Genomic DNA, 26705 nt, shown 5'->3' on the forward strand with positions numbered 1-26705 from the left:
ACATGGCTCTAAAGAGAGCTATTTTCTATGACTTGCAAATTGATTCTGAACAGTTTCAAACATCAGATTCAAAAGGGCATCAAGGTTTGTTCTCAACACTGGAATTAGTGTAATTTACGTAACATTTTTAAGTGTACAACACTTGTAAGAACAAATAGGAAGATGTTCTAAAGTGGGGTAAATTTCAGTTGTTTTGGATTTGCGTATTATTCCCCCTCACCATGAAGTATTATCGGTTGATACATATGACTTCCCAAAGACAAGTATTGATTTGCTAAGGAGCAGTGTAGCTGAACTATATATAGATCAGTTAGCATGAGTTTGAGTTCTTGGAAGAAACTTTTCATTCATTTAATGAGGTCTAGAAAACTTTTTTGTAATGGGCCAAGTTGTCTTTGGTATTTTTCTCAACTTTCTGGGGGCACCCACTTCATTCTTTAATGACCCACTACTTCCTAGGTCCCTAGAACCTTTCCCTGTCCTCTGGCTACAACACACTCAGACCGCAAAATTACCTTTTTCTCTTACTACTAAATCAACATTATCAGCCCATTGGACTGTAAATTCCAACAGGGCAGGCGTTTTGGCCTGTTTTGTTCAGTACTGTATCTCCAGCACTTAGAACAATGCCTGGAACCTCTTAGGCACCTCAATGCTGAATTAATATAAATAGATCTTTAAAATGTGTTTGTGATAGCTAGTGTTGGGAGGAAAACAACCCGTTGAATTTACACTCATCTGTGAATGACCCCAGAGTCCTTTATCTCTCCCTAAGGTATTTGCATACTTAAAAGAAAAGCTTGTGAATTCAAATTATTCTCATTGGGAAAACTTCAATAGTGAAGCAAACGGAGAGGAAACATTGGAGGCTAAAGATAGTGGGGGGTAGGAGTTAGGATGTAAGTAGGCCAGGGCCGCCTAGGAGTGTGCCCTTTAGGCACTCAGCTTTTCAATGCCCCTCAAGCTCTGAACCAGCACAACTTTGAAAAGCTTAGAGACTTCTTCCATTGTCAGGACAGTGGCAACGAGGAGAGAGGATGAATCCAGAGAAGGCTGCAGGGCAGCTCATTTTCACTATGAGCTTTGTGCTGTACTATTTTACCACTTTTCATGTGTTTCAAAGAGAAGTGTCCTAACTTTCTAGTGAAATATACAAGGGTAAGGGATATCTCCTCATAGTCACTTAATACTATTTATTGATTAAATGTTAACTAATATGCTGTTACTATATGTAGATACCACTTTTTTTTTTTTAAGCTTGTAAACTGACTTAAAATACATGTACATCTGACAGTGAGCTAGGGTATTCAGTAAAAGGAAAGTCCTTTACCACCACTTTTAGGTTGTGTAATATAGTCAGGTACTAGTGTGTCCTGTCTTTAACCCACCTGCTTTCTCTCTCTCTCTCTCTCTCTCTCTCTCTCTCTCTGTCTCTCTCTCTCTCCCTCACCAAAGTATCCCCCTTATGCTTTCACTGGGAGATGTAAACTTAATGAAAATGTAAAGCTAACCTCAGAATTCTGATTCTTGGTTTATATAAATAAGACTATAAAAAACGTAGAAGTTGATTTTAGTGTTTTCCAATTTTTTAATGTCAGAATTTTTTGTGGGGTCAATCTTCTCTGCTGTTTATCTGTGAATCCTTTCAATGAATCATTTATCTTTCTTAAAACACTCAAATCTAAAGGGGGTGGGCAAAGTAAGTTTACTGGTATTAGTATGTGAAAGAGAGTTTATTCTTACATCATTATTTATTAATTATTGTATTATTTGTTTGTATTAAAACTGTAAACCTACTTTCGCCCATGCATGTATGATGAAAGTTCAAACCAGTAGATTTCTATAAACAACAATAAAATGTAACAAATATATAATAGGAAAAATAAATATTTTATTGATTAAGACTAGGAATTCAAACTTAGTTATTGAATAGTTGTAATAGTTATATTACAAAATACCGTAGTTTTGATCACTCTTTTATCCAAATAGAAATATTCTGATTCCTAAAGTCTTAGCACAACAGGTGGTGAATGAAGAGAAAGTATATTTTGCATAGTTTTGTAATTTTTCTGTTTATTCTGGAATCCAATAATACAAAGTCGCTTTACTCTGCATCTATTTTAAAACTTCCTTTGGTTGTGTAAGTTCCTTAATTGATTTAAAAATATTTGTCATCCTTAACCTAATAAAATAATCCTAAAGTGTACAGTCGTTGACAGCTCGATATTTTGCACATAGAAAGAAGGTGCTTGATAAAGGTTGGTAGATTTATCGCCTAAAAGGAAAATTAGTAAAAGAAAATTTTCTCCAGGTTTAATATTTATTTTGCATCCGGAAGAGAATCAGAATAAGAAGCTTGGTTATTTAAGACTAGGATATCAAATAAAAGTGCCATTTTGCCAGAGAATGATTAAAACATTCTAGTCCTGACACGTTTAATAATGGGCACACAACCTATTTCTTTGTTTCATAACCATTGCGCTGTCTCTCCCTTTTTTGGCACGGCAACAAATTCAACAAAAGCTACTGCATCTAGTTAAACTTTTTGATTTAGTAGTGGATCCGCTGTTCTGTCAAAGAGGAGGCAGGAAAGGCAATGTAGAGAGGCGGAATAAATGTATTTGAAATAGAATGTGTCCATTCTAAATAATTTCATATGGGAAAATAATTTCAAGTTGAAGGATAATTACAGAAGAGACATCCAAACCCCTCAAGCCGCTGCCGTCCGCGTAGCCTTGGAAACCCCTTGCTGTGGCCGGAGGACCGCTGCTGGCTCCGAGCCGCCGCTTCCTGCCCCGGGGCGGCGCACCCTGACTCAGGGAAGGTGCCGCGCGGGGAAACGTGGCACCCTCTCCAGCCCGCGCCCGCGGCGCTGCCGAGCGGCAGCGGAGCGCTCGGAGGAGCCCTGCTAGCCATGCTGCGCGGCGGCCGCGCACCGGCCGGGTGGAAAGAACCGCCCGCAGAGCCGGCGCCCGCCCGCGGACGGGAAGTGGCGCCCGGCCCGCCCTCCGCCGCCTGCGGCCCCGCAGCCCCGCGCCGCCCCCTTTCTCTCGGCCTCTCCCTCGGCCTCCGCCACCCCGGCCGAATTCTTGCATAAATTATGCCAGGCGCGCCTGACGTCAGGTGGCGGCGCGCGGGCGCGGGCGCGGCACGAAGGGAGCCGGCACGGGCACGCGCGGCGTGCCGGGTGCGCGCAAGCGCTGGCGTGCTGGGGCCGCGGTGGCGGCGGCGGCGGCGGCGGCGGCGGTAGCAGCGGTGGCGGCGGCGCGGGGGTTGAGCCGTGGTAGTGCGGACGCGCTCGTGCTCGGGAACTATCGGATTAAACTTGAATCGAGTGAAATTACACAAAGGAGTGCCGCTGAGGAGGAGGCCCGGGGACCCGGAGACCCTGAAACTCGCCAGAGCCCCGTTCGCTCCCGGCCAACTCCGCGCCCGTGGTTTCAGCCCCCTGGCCGCGGCCGCCCAGCCAACTCCGGAGCCCGCTCTGCGTTTTGTTTTCCCCTTGGCACAGGGCAGCGAAGGAGCCCGACCGATCGACCCGGTGAGCGCGAGAGTTCGCCGGGCGCCTGCGGGAGGGGCGGCGGCGGCAGGAAATCGCTCCGGGCCGGGGCCGCGCGAGGAGTTGGGAGCGAGGAGTTGGGCGTGTGCGGGGCGAGGGGCGAGGGCGGGCGGGGGTCGGGGCCGGCGCAGGAGCGCAACGCCGCCTGTGCTCTGTCGCTAGTGTCGCCGTCCGCTGGGCCCGAACCCGCATCCCGAGCGCCTCCCGGCGCCCCAACTTTTGCCTGCGTACGCGGGGCCGGCGGTGGCGGGGGCGCGCGGTCCGGCTGAGGGTCACTTCCTCGCATGTAAATGGCTTTTTGTTGTGCTGCCGGCGTGGGGGGGGGGGGGGACGGGGGACAGGAGGGAGCGTGTCTGTGCGCGGGGGAGCGCGAGCGCGTTTCCTCCCGCCGGCGCCGAGCACGAGTTGCCGGCTCTATTCGAAAGAAAAAGGAAGGAGGAAAAGTTGGGTTCCAACTCAAGTGCGAGTGGGCGATGGGCGCGCGGGCGCGGGGCGGTTGAGCTGCGGCGGCGGCTCGGGGACGGCGGCGACCCCCGCCTCCCGCCCCCGCCCCCCGCTCCCCGCTCCGGACCGACCACGCCGCGCTCGCCGGGAGCGGCGGCCGCACCGGCGCGAACAAAGTGCGTCCCTCCTGGCGCGGCGGCGCCGGCCCGCGCGGGGACGGCCACCGGGCGAGGTGGGTCGGCGGCGGGGAAAGTGCGCTGGGTGCCGCGTGGGGCGGGGGCGGTGTGAACACGCGGCGCTGGGGGCGTCCTGAGCCCAGCCTGTGCCAGCCTCGGCCCCAGAGTTACGAACCCTGGGTCCGGGGCTCCCGGGGCTCCCCGGGCTTCCCGGCGGTTCCCAAGTACGAGAAGAGGAGAAGAAAGGGAGCGGGGCCGGGGCGATCGCGGAGAGGCGCGGCGAGGGGACTCCACCTTGCCGAGCTGGCCGGCGTCGGCGGCGGCAGCATAATAGCGACTCTAACCCCCCGAAGGCAACTCGCTCCCCCACCCTCGAGCCGGCCGAGGAGGGGGTCACCAGGTGGCCCCCGCGGTGGCCCGGGTGCGCTCTGCCCCCGCAGGGATCGCTGGTTCGGAGCGTGAACGGCGGAGGTGGCTGGAGGCCAATCGGTCAGCGGGGAGAGGAAGGAGGGCGGCGGGGGACGCGTTGTTTGTTTGGTTCGCACCGGGGACTGAGCTCACTGGGGGTGCGGGGGCGCGGGCACCCCGTGGGCTGTGGTGCCGGGCTCTGCGTCCGCTCAGGGCCAGCGCGGCCCGGGGGGCGGTGAGGAGGGCAGCGGACCCTGGGCGGGAAGGGGGGTCGGGGGGCTCCGGGGAAGGAGCCGCCGGCCCCGAGCAGCCATCATTACCGAGCCGCCTTTCTCCGAACGGCTCTGCCTCGAGGAGCCCAGCGCCGTGGGAGCGCACCCCAAACTCCCGGCCGGCCGCCCGCTTTGTGAGCGCCCCCATAGAGCGGGCGGCGCGGGGAGTGCTCCTGCTTGGGTCGGACGGTTTTCCCGGAGGTCACTTTTAGAGATTGTTCACGCCTTGATTTTAAACTAGTTTTTCCCCCCTCTTCTGAACAGACAATGGACAAAAGAAAAGTAGCAACCCACATGGAGAGTTTCCTTTTGAATTGCTAGAATTAGATACACTATCCAGCTCTCCACTTGCTAAGTATACTTTTTAGTTTCCCATTGTATATTATCTAACAATCGGTTAAAATAAGTTATCTTGAAATATGTACTTCTTTTGGGCTTGATTTTTGGGATGTATTAAATATTTTAATTTAATTTAAAGGATTGTGGGAAGGCCCTGATTTTGATTTTTTAAACATATTAATTTAAGCCGTCTTTGCAGTGGGTAAACGTTTCAAAAAGGTTGAGTGTATTTCCCCCCTATCCTCTCCTGATAAGGGGAGGGGGCGTACTCTCTATAGGTAATAATCAAATAGGAAAAAAAAACTTGTCTTTATTTCCTCACAGATCAATTCTGAGGATGACAAAAAATAAAAAATCTTAGTGATTATGACCTTAGCAGCATGGGAACTTGATTTATCCTAGTTATAATTCCATTTAGATTGTAGTAATGTGTAAGTACTGGGTCATTCTTATTTCAGAAATAACTTGAGCAGTGATTTTATGAAGTTGAATCCGTCTCCCAGCCCCCAGAGTACATCTGTCGCGGAGTGTTTTTGTCTTGGTGTTGCACAACAGTAGCCCTACAGTCTTTACCCTAAAATGGCAGCTTTCATTTGACTGGGGCCCATTCATTGACAATGATAATAAAGAGGCTGAAAGCTAGATGCTTGGGGCACGTGGTTTGCCTTTCTAGGTGATAATAAGTAGGAGACATTTTATGTCTTCCAGATTTGCTCAAGAAAAGTTTATTTTCCCTGAAAAAAAAAATCTGTGCTATAGAAAAAGTTACTAAGTAAACAATTTGGAAATAGAAAGGGGCTTGCAGCAAGTTTTAGGAACTAAATTTTCTTATTTTGCCAAATAGTTGAAATATGGCATTTCCCCCTTTTTGGTTACCTGATAAAGGGACATAGTGGATCTTTGGGAGGCTTTAACAGGTGAATTGCCTCATTGTGGCACTCAAGAATTGTTTTCTAGCACTATGGACTTTTTATCATTTATGTCCTTTTGCTGTTTTTTGTTTTTTTTTCTCCCTCTGCAAGCCAATAAATTGAAGTGGGATAAAGTCTATTCTGGGTTTTTCAAGATTGAAATGAGTTTCTAGTTAAGAAGTAAGTAATAATAAAAGACTGATATGTGAATTCCAAACTCTAGTTATATTTGTTTAATCAGTTAACTTATTTTTAAATTAAGTTAAAAATTTACTTCCTTTTCTGTGTCTTAACACGGAAGTCAGGATAGAGAAGTGATATAGGTTGTGTATATATAGGTAAGGGTGATGGTTAAAAACTCAAACATTACTTTCGTCTTTTGAGGAAAAAATAACTCTTTTTGCCCAAGGTGAAAATATAGAAGTCAAGTTTTAAATAACAGCTCTAGTAACTTAGCTTTAAAATAGTACGATAATAGATTCACCTGTACTTTTATCTAGTTTTTAATCAGTTTGGACTTGGACAATTCCAAAACTTTTTTCATGAGAGTGCTACTTTTGTTGAGTTAAAATGAATACATGAGGAGTACTTTCAAATACTGTATCAAAGAAGGGTTACAACTTTTCAAACAGATGCAGTCAATGTGATATTTATAGTATAGTTTTTAAGCAATTAGATGAAAGGGAAAATAACATTTTCCTCTAAGAAAGAATACTGTCTGAGTGCTCTTATTTTCATGCTATGTAACCCATAAGAGAGAACAGTCTACATGCTAAATTTAAAGTCATTATTTCAAACCTTGGCTTACAGCATTTCATTCTTCATGTTTAAGAAAGGTTCCTGCCATGCAGTCATATCCCTTTAATTACTTTTGTTTCAGCAATCATTGGCAAGCTTTGAGTGTGTAAATGACAAATGAAGAGGCAGTGCTTTCCCTCAGAGAGTTTACCATCTAATAGGAGAGAGTTCTATAGGTAACCAAATATATTTCACTTTTAAGATTAACTTTGGAGATAGTAGTTATCTTTTATTCTTTATTATCCATATATAGTCTTTTGGGTTTGATAGCAGACACTGTGGTCATCTTATAAACATCTACAATAAATAAGGCATAGCAAGAATAAAAATGCTTAGTCAAGATTGAGCAAAGTGTGTGACTACAAAAGAATGGCCCTTAAAACTTTAGCTTTGTAATAAAGGATTTCACTTCCAGTGTTCAAATGCTTTCTAGACGTATATAGATAAGCATTAAAAGAGATATGGGTCACATAGCTACATTCACTTAAAAAGATGGAGAAGGGAGCATTTTGGGTGATGGTGAGATGATGTCAGGCACACATTGGCCCTGTGTGACTCTTTAATTGCCTTTTTCATTCACAGGGACACATTTGTGTATCATTTTATGAGCTATTCATTTTGTGCCATTAGAAGTTTGGAATTTAGTTATTGTATCTTATTAGGTTTCTAAAGCCATTATACCTTTATTAGTTTGGGAAATAAAATTTCTTTTCTTGCTAGAAAACTTAATGATTTTGTTTTAGTTCTCAGAAAAACATATTCAAAGATGATAGATAAATAATGTTAAAATATAAAATAAATTGGGAGTAAACGATCACTTAATTTTTCTACAAAAATATGAAGATGTAATTATTTATTTTAATTACTCAGGTGAGGTTGCAATTATGGCAGAAGTCCATAGCTGATTATGGTGGTGGGTAAAAGCTGGGAAGGTAATTAAAAACACTACTACTGCTCTCTTATTATTTTACTTGTACTGACATATTACAAATCTTAAATTAAATTACACCTGTATGATAAAAATAACAAATAGGAATAGGAAATCATAATGATATTGTCAAATAGAAATTTATCTTACAAATCATTAATGAATCTTTGGATATTTAGAGCATGAGGACCTTAGAGAGCTAGTCTAACTTTCTCATTTTACAGAGTAAGGAGCTAAAGCCCAGAGAGATTAATTAAATGAGTTGCCTCTGGCTGGTCACCCAGTTATTGCAGAGCTGTCTCAGTCACAGCTGTCCTCCCGGTGCCTAGCTTGGTGCGGACAGGGCAGGTGCTGAGTTTGTCTTTGGAGGATGACTGAGCTGCCTCTGGAAGAATCTAGCTCTCTCCCTCTGATGTTCTGACTTCCAGTACCTTTTGAGTTGAGAATCCTATAGCATCTGCTAACATAGCTCTTAAAGATATTCTTCAGCCAACAGTAATTTATTTGCTTCTATTGTGTAATGGTTTGGAGGGTTTTTTTGGGGGGGGGGAGGAGGCTATGATTCTCCATCTATAAGAATGCAGAGATACTATTGCAGAATGTGATTACTGTTTTCATTTTAGAAGCATGTATGTATTCATTACCAAAACTAGATTCCTGTACCTTTTAACTGATGTTAGGTGACTGCGAACATGATAGTTTTCTCTAAAGTATTTTTGGAGGGTTCTGTTTTATTTTTACTTTGAAAGTTAAAGACTGTCTTTAAAAAAAAAGTAGAATAGTAGTGAAGAAGCAGAACCTGGTAGTAAAAGGCTGATTGGTCTTTGGGTTTGTTTGCTTAGCCAATGTGGAATCAGAAAAGCTTTCTTTATTGGCTATTTTAGCTACACACTACTGCTGTAGCTGTCAGGCTTGGCTCTAGTGGCAAGCAACTCTGGATTACAGTCACTTTTCCTGCTCATCAATTCAAGTGTTTATTGAGTACCTGCTACCTGGAAGGTGCTGGGTGTGGTCTGAGTTAAGGATACAGTGGTGTCGTGAGAAGACATGGCCAGCCCACACATAAAATGGACAGAACTACTGCAGCATCATAGGTAGTGGATACTGGGAGGAGCGAATGAGGGATTCAGCCATGTGGGGTGTTTGTTACCTCTTAAGAAGTGGCTTTAGCACTGCCATCTAAATGATGGTAGAAGGGGGCAGTGCTGGCTAACCTGGAGGGGGAGGTCATTAGAGAGCAGCTAGACAAGACTGAAGGGGCAGATAGAAGCTAACTTGGAAAGGGCTTACAGGATATGGAATTTGGGATTATTTAAAAAGCAGCAGAGATGCCTGACCACGTGGTGGCACAGTGGATAGAGTGTAGGACTGGGACGCGGAGGACCCAGGTTTGAAACCCCGAGGTTGCCAGCTTGAGTGTGGGCTTATTTGGTTTGAGCAAAGCTCACCAGCTTGAGCCCAAGGTTGCTGGCTTGAGCAAGGGGTCATTCGGTCTGCTGTAGCTCCCTGGTCAAGTCACATATGAGAAAGTAGTCAATGAGCAGCTAAGGTGCCGCAATGAAGAGCTGATGCTTCTTGTCTCTCTCCCTTCCTGTCTGTCCCTATCTGCCTGTTTCTCTCTCTCTCTCTCTCTCTCTCTCTCTCTCTCTCTCTCTCACACACACACACACACACACATGCAGCAGCAGCAGCAGAGGTCACCAGTGGATGTTAAGCAGTGCTAGACATGAGCAGATGTGAAGACTGAATTGGTGGGTGGAACAGAAGAAGGAGAATAGGTGGGGAACAGCATCTTGCCTGCTCTGTGGTCCATGAGATGGGGAAATAATGGTTTGTATTAGATTGGTGGCCATGGGGATGGAGAAGAACGGACAGATTTGAGAAATATTTAGGAAGTTCAATGACTAGGACTTGAGGATAGATTTGTTCTCAGGGAGAATAAGGTGTCAGGGAATACAGGTTTCTAGTGTAGTCCCTGCTTGGCTGACTTGGTTGGTGATGCTGTTTACTGAGGTAGGGAGCTCCTGATGAGATAGTTTATGAGTTCTTGTAGCAAATGACTGATGTAGCCAGTAATGGACCATGGTACCATTATAGTAGCATTCCAAAACTTTCCAAAATAATTTGCTAGCTTCCCCCAAGATGTTGGTGCATGGTGAACCAGCCTACCAAGGCTTGCTGGTAGGGATCAATGAAATGGGAGAGGGGAGGGAATCTTTGTTGCTTGTCTAACATGATAACTTCATTTATTCCTTGTATAATGTGTAGCACTTTGCTTGTTCCTTGCTTACTATGTAACACTTTGTATGAGTTCCCTCATCATAGACTGAGACTAGAATCTATGCTGAACAGACTTTTTGTTCTTCTGTATCTCCACATTCTGGAATCTGCTTTTTGTTACTAGTTACATATTGGGACAAGGTCTTTTGGCTCCCAAAAGATAACTAGTGGGTCCCACTGTACTCTTAGTGGAGGGAGGGAGTTGAGTTTTAGGAACTGATTGCAGTCATGCATGGGTATGGTAGAAGTGAATACAATACTTAAGTAATTGTGGAAGAAAGTGCCATCCTTGATCAGAATACTTACCCGATCTTTAGTGTATATGTAAACTACTTTTGTATGTAAGTTATCATAAAAGTCACTTTTTTCCAATTATTATGAAAGGGGGACTTTATAACATGGTTGATAGTAAATGTGAGATGCTAATGATAAATCCAGGACAGAAAAGCGTCTAAGTTACTTTCATACTTTATGAAATAAATTATGGAAACCTCGAGCACTTACTTGGAAACAATTTGTTGAGGAAAGGGTTTGCATTTTAGTTTTTGGCCAGTTTGCCTAAGCAGCACTATCATCCACTTATTTTTGTTGTGGTCAGACTTTGATCTCGGTATGCATCAAGCTATCCTTCCTGGGACTCATTGTCTTTGGCTAGGGGGTCTATTTCAAAGGTACTTTTATTAACTTTTTTCTCATTGGCTTTTCTGGTGGCTAGTATGACTTGGTCAAGTCTACCAGGGACCTTCCTGTCTTTAGGGTAGGTAAGATGGTGTGGCTTTACAGGGTAATTTACGGACTTAAACTGGTTGTAGGGACATGCTTCATCAGCAAGTTTTACTTTCGCCTTAGGTGGTTTTGAGGGCTGTTTGGATACGTCTAGAGGCAGTAACATTCCTATATGGTGGAAGAGAAGAAAAGCTTGGTGTGCTGTCTTAGCTTCAGATGGACTTGCACCAACAACTCTGTGGCAATTTACTTCTAATACTACTTCTTCAGCTTGCTAGTATAAAATTTTTCAAAATTCTTTAAAAATATATTCTCTTGTTTGGTTCCATCAGCAGTGTATTTTAATGGTTCAAGAAATCATTGCCTTCTCAAAGGCACGAATACTAAATGGAAAACGGTATTCAGGTTACTGTGATGTGGCTTTTAGTGGAAGAATAAAGAGGATGTTTATTTGGGGCTCTCTCTCCTCCACCCCTACCCTTCAGCAGTGGCCCAGAGGCAGCAGATTGGCTTTCCACCATGTGTCTCATCAACACGGGGGTGGGCAAAGAGCCACTGTCAACGAGCCTTTGTGTAGGAAAAGGCAGGGAATTAGACACGTATGTTAGTTTTGAGATGCTTCTTACTACTTTGATATCCTCCACTTAAAAGTCAGAGGTTTCCACACCCTGTTTTATTTGCATTATATCTGATGAAGGTATGTGGTACTATGGCCATTCATTTTCTCCCTACTTCTGTGGTAAGTTGGGGGACTACTTTAACTGATGAAGAAGGTATCTGTTTTCTTTTTATCCTTCTGAAAGAAATGTAACATTTTAGAGTCTGTTTTATTGGCTTTTAAAACGAATGATCAAATGTACATATTTTAATACGGTTATCATTAACATGAGACTCAGGCAAGTAGGGAGAAGTGCCTTGCAGGACATGTCTTTCGTTTCCAAGGCTGTGCTTGTCATTGCAGTAAGTGAATAATCAGATCAATTTGAGCACAGGTGTATAGTACAAAATAGGCCTCAGTTGGTGATATATTTTAAAGTGTATGGGTCTCGAAGTTACTTTATTTATAGATGGGACTAACAGTATATTGAAACTGTTAAGCCTAGATCCTCAAGGTGAACTTTAAAAAAATAACTATTCTAGTATTTTATATTCTTGTATACATGACCTTGTTTGTGCTTGAAATTTTGCTTTGGCCAGTTGTAGGCATATTGATTTTTGTCATCCAAGTCATGCAGACACATCTTGAATTTTAAAAATCTTGATTAGATTAAACTGTTTATTTTCTCAGGTGTATTTTGGGGCAATTAGAATAGTGCAGAAGTAACACAGTAATGTTAAAAAAATAACAGTAATAACCCTAATGAATAACAGCTACTGGGCATTTCCAGTGAGATAGGTCTTAATGCTGAGTATTTTCATGGCTTGTTTTAGTTACTCAGCAGAGTAACTCTAGGAATAGGTAGAAATGTTATTTCTATTTTACAGATAAGGATATTTGGGCCGAGTTGTTAAATCGCCATGTCATGCAACTCCAGCAAGCAGTGGAAGAAGAATTTGAATCTGGATTGGTCATTCTTCAGACTCTGTGTGTGTAAGCACCATGCCACCGTGCTGTCTGGACCAGCTCCGAGACATGCATCTTTGCTGTCTTAATAGGCAAAGGCCCATTACAAATGCCAGCAACACCCTGTAATCCTATATCATACCCTGTTTCCATATCCTGTCAGCCCAGGTTATTTCTGTCCACACTTCCTCTATTTGTGCCCCCTGTATTTGTGTAGCCATATGTCTTGGGATGTTTGGCACCTAAGATGACCAAGTTCCATGCCTGTCACCCTTAATTTCCTTCCCCCGTGGAGATGAGAACAATTGTTCTGTGAAGGTTTTATTCTGTGGTGGCTGAGACATCAGACACATCAGCCAGTGAATTATAAAAATGGAGATAACAATATTGTCTGCTACCCAGATTGATGTTGGAAGATTAAAGGAAGTACTAGGAGGTACTCTACCTAAAGTCATTAGTATAGCATTGGGCATATTTACTGAGTTGTTACTAGCTCACTCTTAACTATTGAACTTTTCAAACCCTGTATTTTGATTTTAATTTAAGGAGTCCCTCTAATTTTAGATCATGACTAGAAAAGAACGAGTGGCCTGCCGTGGTGACTTGGTACATAATTTTTAGTTTTTCTCAGGAGTAGACATCAAAATGAATATCTGTACATGTCTTTGTTCTAGTGTGTAGCTAGATATTATCTAATCCTCTCAGTTACACAGAAGTGATTCAGATATCCCAGGTACTAAACATGACAACTTTGTGGGAGCAGCTCTTCTTTTATAGTTGTGAAGATGCTCATCTGCTAATTGCATATGACTGTCTTGGTAATGAACCAATCATTCCTTCTTTTCCCCAAACGTGCAGTTCTCCAGAAATGGGTGATGCTACCTAGACGATCAGTGCTGGGATGTATTTGATCAGTTTTGGAATGTTAGGACTTTCCAATATAGATCAGAGTGGTACAGGTGTTCTTAAAGAACATTTGATTCAGCTCTTTCCCTCCAAATTTTGTTCATTGCTTAAGAAAGAAAATGTGATCTAAAATGAGAGTAGGTTTGGGGCTGGGTTATCAGATATGAGCCACAGCTAGAAAGTGAGAACACTTCTTCTGGAAGGGTCAAGACTCGGGGCATCTTCCTTGGAATTCCACTGCTATCTAGATTGGCATGAAAATGGAAGTGTTGAAGTATAGACAACTTTCTTTTTTTTTTTTTTAAGTGAGAGGAGGGGATATAGAGAGACAGACTCCCGCATGTGCCCTGACTGGGATCCACTCTACAACCCTATCTGGCGCCGATGCTTGAATCAATCGAGCCATCCTCAGCACCCGAGGTTGATACCTTCCGACCAACTGAGCTATCCTCAGTGCCTGGGGCCAAGCTCAAACCAATTGAGCCACTGGCTACGGGAGGGGAAGAAGGAGAGAAGGGAGAGAAGGAGAGAAGAATATGGCTGCTTCTCTTGTGTGCCTTAGCCAGAAATTGAACCTGGGACATCCATATACCTGGCCAGCACTCAATCCACTGAGCCACTGGCCAGAGCTAGATTCTATTCTATTTTTATATACTTACAAGTGACTGTAAGGGAAAAATAAAATGGGGGCAAAGTATAAAGAGTTGATAAATATGGATATATGGGAGTTCTTATACTATTCTTCCAGCTTTGCAAATTTGATAAGTTGTATCAAAATCAAAATAACAGTGACTTTAGGACTTGATCTCAAGAGTTAATGCTGTAGACTGTGGATGTTTATGTGAGTTTGCATTTTGCTGAAACTATTTACATAACTGTTTTTACTACCTACCAAACTAGGATTTTAAAATGCTGAGGTAAGAATAACTGTCATGTGATAGGTGAGGAAATGGAGTTTTAGCGATTGTTCACTAAATTTACCCAAGTACACAGCTATTAATGGTAGAGTTGGGATTCAAATCAGGTTAGGCTGTAGCATGAACCTCTCTGCAGAAATTGCTTCGGATGGCCTCAGCAAAGTGTCTTAGATGTTGGATGTGTGGGAGGAACACACAAGAAGTTACACACCTGTGCCTTTGAGGGCTGACTCCTGGGGAGAAAGCAAAGGGCTCAAAGATGTCCCTTAATGGATTATATATAGTCAGATGCTTCTTTTCCTCAAGTCATATCTTACCAGTTGCACACTCTTGCAACCTAAGGCATATGCTCATTGCAAGACTTACTAGTGTTCCAGGCCTGTTTCCATTAATCAGTCTAGGATCAACATCAAAGTATTCAGCTTGCCACAGAATTGGCTTTCCTCAAAGTTTCTTTCCAGTGTCTATCCAAGATGTCTTAATTTAGTTAGCTTCTTTTTCTCACTGCACAGGACCCGAATTGCCCAGAAAGAAACCCAGGATGCTGCTTACGCCCTTGTTCTTCACAGATACGTGAACTTGGTGAATGTGCTGCGTCCATGAAGCAAACTGTTCTGCTGACACATGAGACAGCAGGCCACCTTGCAGCCATAAGTGTGCTTTAAATAAATGTAAAATGTATAAATCAGTAAACTTCTGCCTTTTTTTTTTTTAAAAAAGATAAAATCCCAAATCTGAATACTACTTTGTGTCAGAAATATCGAGTGGTGATATATTTCTAGGTTTTGTACAGGTTTACAGGTTTTTCCTTGACAACTGAATAAGCTGTCAACTAGCTTGAGTACAGTGAGTTATAATTTAAGTTTTGCTATTTTTGGTGCAGTTAAAATTTTAATTTTTGTATTGATGTGTGAAGTTTCAGAGCCAGTTTTATCACCAGAATTAGCATTTTAAGTTTTCTGTGTACCCTCTCACTAAAAAACAAAAATAAAAATTTGGGCTGGTACTTGAAACAAACTTCAGGTTTGGAAGGAACTTTGTGGCTAGTGCTGCTGCTGAGAGCCATTCCTTTGAGTTGCTCAGATTTAGCAGGATAAGGGAAACACTGTCTTACACGCTGTCAAGTAAGGACACAGTACGAAAACATAGGTCATTTCCCCACACAGTCGAGCCCACAGGTGGTGCCGCTGCTGTACCTGAGTTGCTGGCCGGCAGGCAGGCAGTGCCATGGTGCTATCGCTGGAAAATGGGTGTCCTTGTGTTTCACGCTCTGTGTGGTGAACAAAAGGCAATGTCTTGTCCAAGGATCTGCAGGGAAACCCACGCTCTGGCTTGCAGAATAGTTGACATTGAGGCCCTGCTATCATTCTCTATGCTCAGGCTTTTTGGAACTTAGGGAAATGCCCACATCATTGGCATTATCCTCTGTGGATTATTGCCACCGTCATCATTATCACTTTACAAACCTGAAAATAACTCTTTACTACCTTTCTTCCTCTAAAAAAGACTGCTTGGGCTAGCTAATGAGTCTAGTAAGCACTCTGATTTGTTTCACTTACACTATTTTAGATTCAAAGCATTACAGTATTAATTCATATCCTTAACAGAAAGCTAATGGAATAGTTGCTACTTGTCGTTGTTGGGGAAAGCGGGAACAGACAGCTGTGAGCCTGGCTGTTTGCCTTGATCCTGCAGCTTTTCAACAATGTTCTTTTTTTTTTTTTCTTCCTTTGGATGAAAGAGAGAAGAAGGGAGAGAGATGAGAAGCATCAACTTGTAGTTGTGGCACTTCAGTTGTTCGTTGATTGCTTCTCATATGTTGCCTTGACTGGGGGGCTCCAGCCAAACCAGTGACCCCTTGCTCAAGCCTGCGACCTTGAGCTTCAATCAGTGACCATGTGGTCATCCTGATGATCGCACGCTCAAGCTGGTGACCTTGGGGTTTCAAACCCGGGACCTCGGCATCCCAGGTTGACGCTTTGTCCACTGTGCCACCGCTGGGCAGGCTCAACAGTATTCTTATCTCCCCTCCCCTTCCACCTCACTGGGATTCAGAAGGCACAAGGTTGTTTTGTAGATATAATGCACTCGTGTTTAAGGAAGTGTGGAACACTGAACTGGAGTGAGGTAGCTTTCTCATCTGTTTTCTTCAAGGGGCCTGCAAAATGGGTATGATAGATGATTTGGAGGATCTTATATAATTATTTTAAAAGTTCATCTGGTAATATGAAAATGACTAATACAACAGCTACTTATCAGGTCTTAGACTCAACACAGTCATCTGGGATACTTGTTAAAAATGCAGATTCCTCAACCCCACACCAGTTTAACTGAATTTAAAATCTCTGAGGACTATTTAGAATATGAATTTTTCTTTAGGTGCTTCTGATGTCTTCTAAAATTTAAAAAGCCACATGGTTTAGACCAATATAGTGTGTCCATAAAGGAAAACTCTCCCAGTTTCATACCTATTCAGTGCAGTTCAATGTGGGCTCACGCACAGATTTTTTAGGGCTCCTTAGGTAGCTATCCCTTATAGCCTCTACAGACTCGTCACTGACTGATGGCCTACCGGAACGGGGTTTCTCCACCAAACTGCTGGTTTCCTTCAACTGCTTATCCCACTGAGTAGTGTTATTCCTATGTGGTGGCACTTCGTTATAAACGCGCTGATATTCACGTTGCACTTTGGTCACGGATTCAAATTTAGCGAGCCACAGAACACACTGAACTTTCCTCTGTACCGTCCACATCTCAACTGGCATGGCCGTGGGCTGCTCCGCTGTATACACGGTGTTACGTCATCATCTACGCATGCGCACATGCTGCCACATCATCCTACAGAAACTGGGAGGGTTTTCCTTTTATTTGGGGCAGATTTCACATTTCTATCGTCTTTTGTTGCTCTCCTGTGACCAGTCAAAAGTGCATCATGACTTTACGGACACGCTGTATATTAGTTACACAGTAACATGCTGTGGAAATATAAAACAATTTAGAAAAATGGTAACTCATATATTTTTAGAATCATTTTAGAAATTTTGTAAGTAATGTAATTCTTTCACACATAAGTGAACGAAACTTAGCTGCGATTTGGCAGACCAGTTAATATAAAAGGTGAAGATGGACAAATGAGCAGTCTGCTTTAAAGGTGATGTTAAAGAGATGGAGAACAGCACGTTTTGTATTTGTGTTAAATTTTTTCATTGCTGCCACAGAATAATTAACTTGTTTTGTGTGTAGTTCTAGTTTATATGGTACAAAAAGCAAATTGCTTTAATATACAGCAATAATAGTTTTGGGCAACCCATTTCAAGCCAGTATTATTTCCAAAGGCATGTGATACATTTAAAATGAGAGTCCTGCCTGACCATGTGGTGGTGCAGTGGATAGAGTGTCGGATTGGGATGTGGAAGACCCAGGTTCAAAATCCCGCCCGAGGTTGCTGGCTTGGGCACAGGCTCATCCGGCTCGAGTGTGGGCTCACCAGCTTGAGCGCGGGGTTGCTCATTTGAGCATGGGATCATAGACCTGACCCATGGTTGCTGGCTTGAGCCCAACATCACTGACTTGAGCAAGGGGTCACTTGCTCTGCTGTAGCACCCAGGTCAAGGCACATATGAGAAAGCAATGAACAACTAAGGAACAGCAACAAAGACAATACTTCTCATCTCTCTCCCTTCCTATCTGTCTGTCCCTCTCTCTATCTCCATCACAAAAATAAAATAAAATGAGAGTCCTCCTAGAAGCTAAATTGGTGAGTGGGTTACTGCCATTCTTGAGGACTTGGCAGTATCATCTTTCGTTAGGGGACAGGATGTCAGATGGAAGGTGGAGGAAGGATGGACATGGTGCTCTTTCCTCAGCTCTCCTCTCCCTTCCTTTCTGATCTGTCCCTCCCTCACCACTGGCTTCTTTGGCACCTGTCTCGGGACCAGGGCCCTGAGGCACAGTTAGGGTCCTGGGCCCGCCTTCCTGTGCTCTCTCAGTGTCTTGCTCCTCTCCTCCCCCCTGAACACAGCCTGTGCTCAGGAGGTTCCGCTTGGGCTTGTCTGGCTAGCTCAGGCCCACAGCTTCAGCTTCTGTTTCCATGTGATTAACTCAGTCTGCATTTTTATTCCCGGTATCACCACCAAACTTCTGTCCTGAATGTTCCCAGCCTCTCTAAAATCTGAAGTCTTCCTAACATCTCCTCCTTTCTCGTAAGCATAACAGAAGCCTGAACAGCAGAGCATAGTTCTTTTCTTGGACCTCAGCTCCACACCTCCAGCCTGCGCTGATGTCCCCTGTCCCTGGCTGATATCATCCTGCCTGTAGCTGCTCTGCAGGCTCATTCTCTTCTGTGGGTCCAGCATCCCTGTGTTCCAGCATCCTTGTTCTTTCTGCTACATTGCACCCGCCCTGACACCCACTTGGCTATTAGAGCGCAGTCCCAGGCCTGCTGGGCCATTGCTGGCATTGTTATTTGCTGTGGAGGACCGCAGGGCAGTGACCAGTGTATGGGGAGCCCCTCTCTTTCTTCTTGCAGTTGTGGCCTCACCAGTCTGACGGTGGGTTTGCTTGAGCTCCTGCCCGTCAGCCCCTCTCTGGGGTATGGCTGCCTGCAGAGAGGGGCCTCCCTCTCTCTCTGCTCCTGTTGGGCCAAGGCTTGTGGGCCGGCCTCCATGGGCGAGGCCTCGGAGTGCAGCTGGCTGGGTGAGTTCAGTGTTGAGGCTGTGTCTCAGGTGGTGTGAGGCAGCCCTGCACCTGAGGCCTGTCCCCTCCCTGCCTCCTCTGTGACAGCTACCACCCCCTCCTTGGCTGTCTACCAGCTGTTTCAAAACGTGGGTGAACAAAGAAGAGGTGAGAGTTAGTCTAGCCTTCTCAAACCCATCACCATGTTCCTTGCATCTGATTGGAGTGTTTTCCCACGGCAGCATTGTTTTGATTGGGTACTCTAGGTGCACTGTGGGTTAATCTAGTGCTCTTGTAGGTCAGTGTGCAGTAATGTCCATATTATAATATGGTGCTGGAGTGAAATCAAAGTAGCAACATAAATCCTTTTGGGAGAAAATCTGTTGCTGTGTAAGCATTTCCTAAGAGTTGGACTAGAGTGGGTCGTATTAGCACGCAGGAACCATTTGGTGATTGAAGTCGGTGCACGCACCTGCCTTGCAGGCCTGGGCCGGACAGCAGGCTTTCAGGAATGGGGTTTGGGAAAACTGGACCTGTCCAAATTCATGTGACAGTGAGCTTTTTATACAGGGCCATACCTAAGTCATTTGTAGGAAGGACTTTAATGAATGCAAAGACATGGCTAGTAATGACAAGGAAAAAAATTCAATAATGTTTTTGTATTTATACCTGTGAAGATTAAATGGCAATTTTTAATAATATCTGTTGGGTTTTTTTTGGCTTTTGGAAACATGAATGTACCTGGTGAAAGCTATTTTCTTAACTCCTTTTAAAGCTGGATAAGAATTATGAATATGCAGATGGTTAGAATATTCTTGCTAACTTTTTGGTATGATTTTAATGTAACATCATAGCTGTGCTCCTGTTCTGTGGGATATACCGAGGATGTTAACATGCGTGAGGCTGTGGAACAGGATAGCGCAGTGTATGATTAAGAGCTGAACGCCAAGGTGCTATTAGCGCAGCAGCCACGGGGCGCAGCTGGTGCAGGGCGTGGTGGTGGAGGAGGAAATTAGGAAGTGTGACTTGTACTCTCTTTTGATAGATTGGAGGAACTGAGAAATAACATGAACAAAATTATGGAGGTGCTGTGAGCCAAGGGTCCTGCCAGGAAACAGACAGCCCAGAGCAACCTGCAGGGGTCAGGGCAGGGACCTTCGTCCCAGTGTCCTCCTCGGGAGAGCTGGACACACACCCAGCCCCTCCTCCTCTCAGCCTCCTGAGACAGCCGGCAGGCGGGCTTTGCAGCTCAGATCGGGAGGATCAGCCTTAGTCAGGAGGAGAGGGAGAGGCTGAGGGTGGGCTATGGCGAAATTGGAAGTTTAGACAGAGTGAGATCCCAATTTACATTACATGATGGAAATGGAGTTGAAAGGTTAGTTTAGCAACATGTGACGGATTGCAGTTGAAGAGGGACTAGAGGCAAAATGTCAGAGACTGTCGAAATAGCCGAAAGAGCTGAGCCAGCAGGCAGAGGAGCGGTGACGATGGCAAGGAGAGGTGGAGAGGAGAGACTCGGAGGGGACGAGGAGACGGTAGCCTGTCCTTCCAGGGGGCCTCGGAGTGGCCCTCAGAATGGCTTTGAGGAGAATTTAGATTTGATATATTAAACTTAGATTAAATTAAAAAATAATGTATTCTAAGGGAGTAAGATACATGAAAAGGTAAAAAAAAAAAATCTCTTTAGAAAGGTTCCAAAATAAAGCTACTTCATTCACCATGAGGTTATGTAACTTGCAAGTCAAGAAATGCCAAAATATTAAACCTTTTTTATTTTCAATAAAGGCCTCCAGATCTTATAAAAATAATTTTTGAATTATTTTCACGTGTAGTTCAGCTTTATTTTTGTCGATGCCCTTACAACATGGACACAGTCAGAATAATAGGATAGAATTTTGTAGAATGCTAATAGTACTCTTTCAGAATGAAAATATCCCAGTGGTGGTTTGGTTAGGAGAATGGGAGAGGGCTGCACAGACACTTACTACAGGTTGGAGGTAATCAGTCTGTTCCAGTTCAGCTTTGTTGTTAATGTGTGAGTTCCAGCGTTAGGAAGAACTGTCTCATGCTTTATACTTCTGTTTAATGTGCGCATATGAGCCTATTCAAAAGACACACCAACATACTCTGGGAGAGAATACAGGAGAGAAATAGTTGTAGCACCATAGAAAAGCAATAAAGGTTACAGGTAATGTGAAGAAAAAAAATTAATTGATAATAAACATGAAAAGTTTTAAATTATGGAGTAATAATAGAAATGCAAATTAAAATGAGATACTTCTATCAAGTTAGTGAATATTTAAAAAATATTTTCATTGCTCCTAGAATATAATGAGACCTGTGTGCTCACTGCTGTCCAAAGTTCAGTAAGTCCAAACATTTTGGTAAAAAATGAGGGAATACATATATGTATGAAGACCTTTTAAAACAGTTGTGTCAGTCATCTGTCCTATAAAAACCCCCTGAAATCCACTCAGCTGTGATGAATAAGAAATCACAACTTTATTTTCTGATAGAAATTGAGAATGGTTAAATTTGTGCTATACTTGTGTTAGAATATCATGCAGGTATCACAAGCATGTTTTTGGAAAACAGGAAGAGTAGGGTACAAAATAATGTGTTAATGGTGGTCCCAATTTTGTACAAATTAAATCATAAGCACAGGAAGAAAGTTAAAAAATTTTAAATTTTGAACTGAAAGGTACTTTTTTTTTATAAGCAGAAAAACAACAGCAACCAGTTCAAGAAGCAGTCTGGTAACTCATGTGGAGGGAGGGACTCTGACATTTTTTCAGTATTTTGTGGTATAGACAGGAAAATATTTTTAAAAATGTAATCTTAACTTAGTTATATTTATGAAGCAAATACTCCCAACTTTTGCTTCTTAGAGTTTTTATCTGCCCCCTCCCCCATCACTTAGCAGTATTTGGCTTATTCTATGCTAAAGAAAATTTTTTCTGCAGTAAGTTCAATTTAAAAGACCCTCCCCTTTTCCAAAAAGTTTTCTGAAGTCAGAGAAAACAATCATGTTTTAAAAAGTTTCTATAGATGAAATCTGAATTTGGTTAATATTAACTGCACATTTAGCACTCAGGTTTCAGACATATTCGGTGCTAGCTTCTGTACAGCTGACCTAATTGTTTAAATATGTGAGCACGATTTTGATATTTGGGAGGTGGACGAGAAACCCCTTGAGATTTTCAAGCTTGAGTTAAAAGGCTTATTTTGTCTTAGAGTCCGTGGATGTGAGCTGGTAGGAAGACTTTAGCATCTGGAACTCCTTCACCTTAGAATTGTGTCTTTCTCATAGAGGGAACACATTTGGGCTGCACACAGCCTGGAGAGACTTTCTGGCTACATTTTCTTCACAGGAGGGTAACAGCTTTGCACTTCTAATAAAATAGCTTCAAAGCTTTGTCTCCTTGAAGTTATGTTACCTTTCATTTACCAAACATTCTTTAGTATATGTTCTGTGGCAAACAGAGGAGGAAAGAGAGACAAGTTGCTAACATCGTCCCCTAAATTATTCTTTAGCATTTGTTCTGTGGCAAACAGAGGAAGAAAGAGACAAGTTGCTAACATTGTCCCCTAAATTAATTATGGTTCAATGGTAGCAGAAAACTTGAAAACCATAGAATTCAGAATATACAGCAGTACATTTCATTATTGTATTTTGTCAAATCTAAGTTTGTGCCAATTATAAGATAAATCTTATTTCTGATATATTGAAATACAATAAAAGTATGTCTTAGAATCAACGAAATATAGTGAGTTAAAAAAACAACAACCCCAAAGCACTTTAATTTGCAGTCAGTTGTATTTTTCAGTTTTGTTTCCTGAACAAAAAGGAGAATCACCTGAATGTGTCTGAAATTGGAATTTAAGCCTCTCATGTCTAGCAAAAAGATTTCCTAGGCATTGTTACTTTAATTACACCTGGTGCCACCTCTTACACACCTTGCTCCTTTGGTCATGAGTGCAGTATAGATGGACTCATGAATCAGGTATTTCAACATGACTGTGCTTGGCCACCAGACCTAATATAAGCAGACAGTGGGCGACTTTTTATGGTGTTAATCTGCCAGACTGCTGTCAACACATTGGGTACCATAAAGCAGTGTCACCAAGACTGTTCCACAAGAGTGATGCCAGAATCTATAAAACTCACAGTAAAACAAGAAATGTACTGCTAAAAGCCTGACTTACCAAACAATTAAGTATTTGAGTATAGATTCTGAGCTTAAGCTAGGCTAGTGCCCACACAGTATACATGCAAAAGTAGTAAATTCAGTGGTTTTGGTTTATAATTATTCAGTGATACAAAGCAAGGAAGGGTCCTCTTTAATTTTCTGGATCTAGGATAATTAGAGAGGAATTGACATCAGATAGTGTGAGGACAGTATGGAAAGAATACAGGGTAGGTAAACTTCAGACACAAATATAGACCTATTATAATGCTGCCAAAGATTTCTCTTCCACCAGCCACAAAAAAGAAAAATTTCAGGCTGACCAGTGATGGTGCAGTAGATGCTGAGGTCCCAGGTTTGAATCCTCGAGGTTGCCAGCTTGAGCAGGGGATCATCAGCATGATCCCAGGGTCGCTGGCTTGAGCCCAAGGTTGCTGACTTGAGCAAGGGGTCACTGGATTGGCCGAAGTGCCCCTCTCCCTGCCCCGGGGTCAAGGCACCTATGAGAAGCAATCAATGAACAACCAAAAATTGCCACAACTATGAGTTGATGCTTCTCATCTCTCTCCCTTCCTCCTCTCTTCCTCTCTTTCTCCGTCTCTCAAAAAAAAAAAAAAAAAAAAAAAAAAAAAAAAAAAGAAAGAAAAATTGGTAGCAATGTAAAGATTCCTTAAGTGTATAATTACAGATGAGAAAGACAGCGTGGCATATAAAAGTTAAAGCCACAGCCTGGGTTTAAAGCTTAATTCTGACACATAACTACTTTTGGGACCTTGGGCAAGTTAATTAACCTTTGTGCCTCAGTTTCCGCACTTATAAAACGGGGTTAACAATAGTACCTTTTTCAATGCCTGGCACATATCAGTTATTCATTGAAATGAGCAGTTATGAATATTGTTATGGTTTGCTTTGTTTCTTAGTAAAGAGAATATGAAAGTGAGAGGTGTAAAGATTTGAGAGCCTTGCTGTCTATTAGTATGACTGGAGGTTTCAAATAAAGATGGTAGATAACGCCTTTCTTGGCATCGTAGCTGCAACTTGTGAGCAATTAGTTATTAACATCTTGAAAAGAGAAGATTGAAAGTGTGATTATGACAGCTACCTGTAGAACATTTTGCTAGTAATATCTTGGTCAGGGTGTTCTGGATTTCCCCTTGTGTCATGTGGTTAAATAAGGAGTGGCTGTAACATGACAGTATGGATTTAGGTTATAACAAAGTGTAGTGTATAACAAAGTCTGTTTTATCACATAGATTCCTAAGGCTTAGGTGATAATAACCAAATATTTTAATTTCATAAAAAATTATATGACCATCAAGAGAACTGAGATGATTTCAAAATTGTCAAATATTGATATTTTAACTATTTTGTTTCTAGTCACCTAGGGTGAGCCAGGACTATGTGATAGGTCCTGTTTTATTACCTCCCAGCGCCCCCTTTAAAGAGTAGGATAGCCTGCTGTGCTGTAGCCAGCCCTGCATCTTGTCGTCTTCATTGCTGTGGAATACGTCCCAACTCCTCTGCTTCTTGAGAGCCTTCTCTTTACTTTTGGATGGGTGGGGGAGGTAATAGAAAACTAGAATAAGAAATAGTGCAGGGCCCTGGCCTGTTGGCTCAGTGGATAGGGCGTCGTACTGGCATACTGAGGTCATGGGTTCGATTCTTTGTGAGGGCACACATGAGAAGCAACCAGTGAGTGTACAACTAAATGGAACAACTAAGTGGAACAATGAGTTGATGTTTCTCTCTCTCCCTTCCCCTATTCCTTTTCTCCCTTCCCCCATCTCCCCCACCCCTCTCTCTCTTTCTAACTCTCAAATCAGTGGAAAAAGAAAAGAAATAGGGCAGGAATTTAAGGAGCTTATTGTTGAATTAGCTTTCATTTCCTCACACTCTCCTCTCAGCTATATCATGGGTTAGGTAAAGTGGGTTTTTTTTTTCTTATAGAGATTGTGTCTGGGGAAATGTTTTAGATTCTAAACAGTCAGAATTCAAAAGATCAGGAATAAAACCAAATACTAAATTGATACTTGGCGATTGCTTGCCTTAGCCTCTTTAAACCATATTGGCAGTTTGCACCTTCACAAATTGTGTCCAGGACGTTTCTAGAATGAAATGAGCCAGTGGCTGTTCTGCAGAAGGCATGTGCTGTCTGACCGGTTCTGGGGCTTTTCATTTGATGCTGTGCTGAGACTGGATATTGACCTGATGAAAACGGTCTCAACTGGAACTAGATGAAAACATGAAACCCCAAGGATTCAGGACCACCAAATGAGGAGATCACTGTGTTTGGCCTACCATGATGAAATGCTGTCATATCAGGTGACTAAGTAGTTTTAGAACTTAAAAATATTGCCAGTTCTGCCCTGGTTGATTGGCTCAGTTCATTCAAGTGTCGTCTGGAAACATCAAGGTTGTGGGTTCGATCCTAGTCAGGGCACATGGGGAAGTGACCAGTGAATCACCACTAAGTGGAACAACAAATGAATGCTTCCCTCTCTCCCTAACTCTCTGTCTCTCTAAAATCAATTAAAAAAATAAAAATATTGCCACCTTCAATGCTGGCGAGGTGCCTGTTTATACTAATTAGATGGTCTATAAACAGAAAACTGTCAAATGCTAGATCTGCTGTCGATAACCATTGGAGGCAGTGTAACCTAACAGTTACTAAGAGTGGGTTCTGGAGTTAGAGCATGGGTCTCATTCAGACTTCTCACTGGACCATGTGGTCTTAGGAAAACTACTTAAATTTTCCAGGCTCAGTTTTGCAAGAGACATCAGTGCCTGGTATACACACTCTTAGGTGGACAATGGGGATGATAACGAGGTCGATGGGGCTGCAGTTTCCGCAAGTCTGTCATTGCCTCGGAAGGCAATACTTTCCAGAAATGGAAGGCTGGTTTCACAGATGAGAACAATATGTTCATTTGAATTTTGAGCCGAGTGAGGTTTGTGAATAATGTATATTTGGGCTGGAAAGTAGTCTGCCAGAAAGTGAGCACACATATGCATGCAGACATAAACTTAAGACTATCTTAGCTCTGGCTGGGTAGCTTAGGTGGTTAAAGCATTGTCCTGAAGCACAGAGGTTATGTGTTCAATCCCTGGTCAGGGCACATGCAGGAGCGGATCAATGTTCTTGTTTCTCTCTCTCCCTTCCTTTCTAGCTAATCAACAAATTAAAAAAAGAAAATCTTAATGTGATAGGAACAGATACAGAGCTGCAGCCTGACCAAATCTGTAGACCTGAGGTAAAATAAAAAAGTTGCAATTAATATCTGTATAAGCAACAGCAATGGTTTAGTCACTATGTATGCGAGACAGCTCATGTAAAATGTCCATGTGGGAATACAGTCCTGAGTATTCAATGAAGTCCTTGGTGATTGTAGTAGTAGTTGAAAACACCACAGCTCAGAAAGCCAGTTTTTCAGACATTCATCAATCTGTAGAAAGTCTTACATTCTCATATCTTTTTTTGAGGACTTCCTTTTTTATTTCTCCACATAAGTGTAAGTCTCTTAAGGTGAAATAGATATTTTTCCTCTTCCTATTTTTCGACATAGTTATGCTTGGCCATTTGTTTGGGAATGGATGGGATTTACTAGTTATAATGCTG

General features: G+C 42.9%; 2 protein-coding genes across 4 annotated transcripts in view; one reads left to right on the forward strand and one right to left on the reverse strand.

The window, feature by feature from the left end:
- Window positions 1-3119: 3119 nt before the first annotated feature.
- Window positions 3120-4508, reverse strand: LOC136329777 (uncharacterized). Its single transcript, XM_066266417.1, has 3 exons — window positions 4408-4508; window positions 3531-4323; window positions 3120-3311 (listed from the first exon to the last, which is right to left on the reverse strand). The coding sequence occupies exons 1-3, from the start codon at window positions 4506-4508 to the stop codon at window positions 3120-3122; spliced, it is 1086 nt and encodes a 361-aa protein (XP_066122514.1).
- CHD7 (chromodomain helicase DNA binding protein 7) overlaps window positions 3193-26705 on the forward strand; it is a 211870-nt gene continuing 188357 nt past the window's right edge. For all 3 annotated transcript variants that reach the window (XM_066266185.1, XM_066266186.1, XM_066266191.1), the window contains exon 1: window positions 3193-3541. The gene's annotated coding sequence lies outside the window, so the exon portion shown is untranslated. The remainder of the gene's footprint in view (window positions 3542-26705) is intronic.

Source organism: Saccopteryx bilineata, chromosome 3 (assembly GCF_036850765.1).
Source record: "Saccopteryx bilineata isolate mSacBil1 chromosome 3, mSacBil1_pri_phased_curated, whole genome shotgun sequence".
Lineage (NCBI taxonomy): Eukaryota > Metazoa > Chordata > Mammalia > Chiroptera > Emballonuridae > Saccopteryx > Saccopteryx bilineata.

Coding starts and splice junctions, on each gene's coding strand:
- LOC136329777 (XM_066266417.1), bottom strand. CDS start 4,508: ATGCTGCCGCCGCCGACGCCGGCCAGCTCGGCAAGGTGGAGTCCCCTC. Junction 4,324..4,407: donor CCCTTTCTTCTCCTCTTCTC/GTACTTGGGAAC, acceptor AGGCTGGCACAG/GCTGGGCTCAGGACGCCCCC. Junction 3,312..3,530: donor CGCGCTCACCGGGTCGATCG/GTCGGGCTCCTT, acceptor TTAATCCGATAG/TTCCCGAGCACGAGCGCGTC.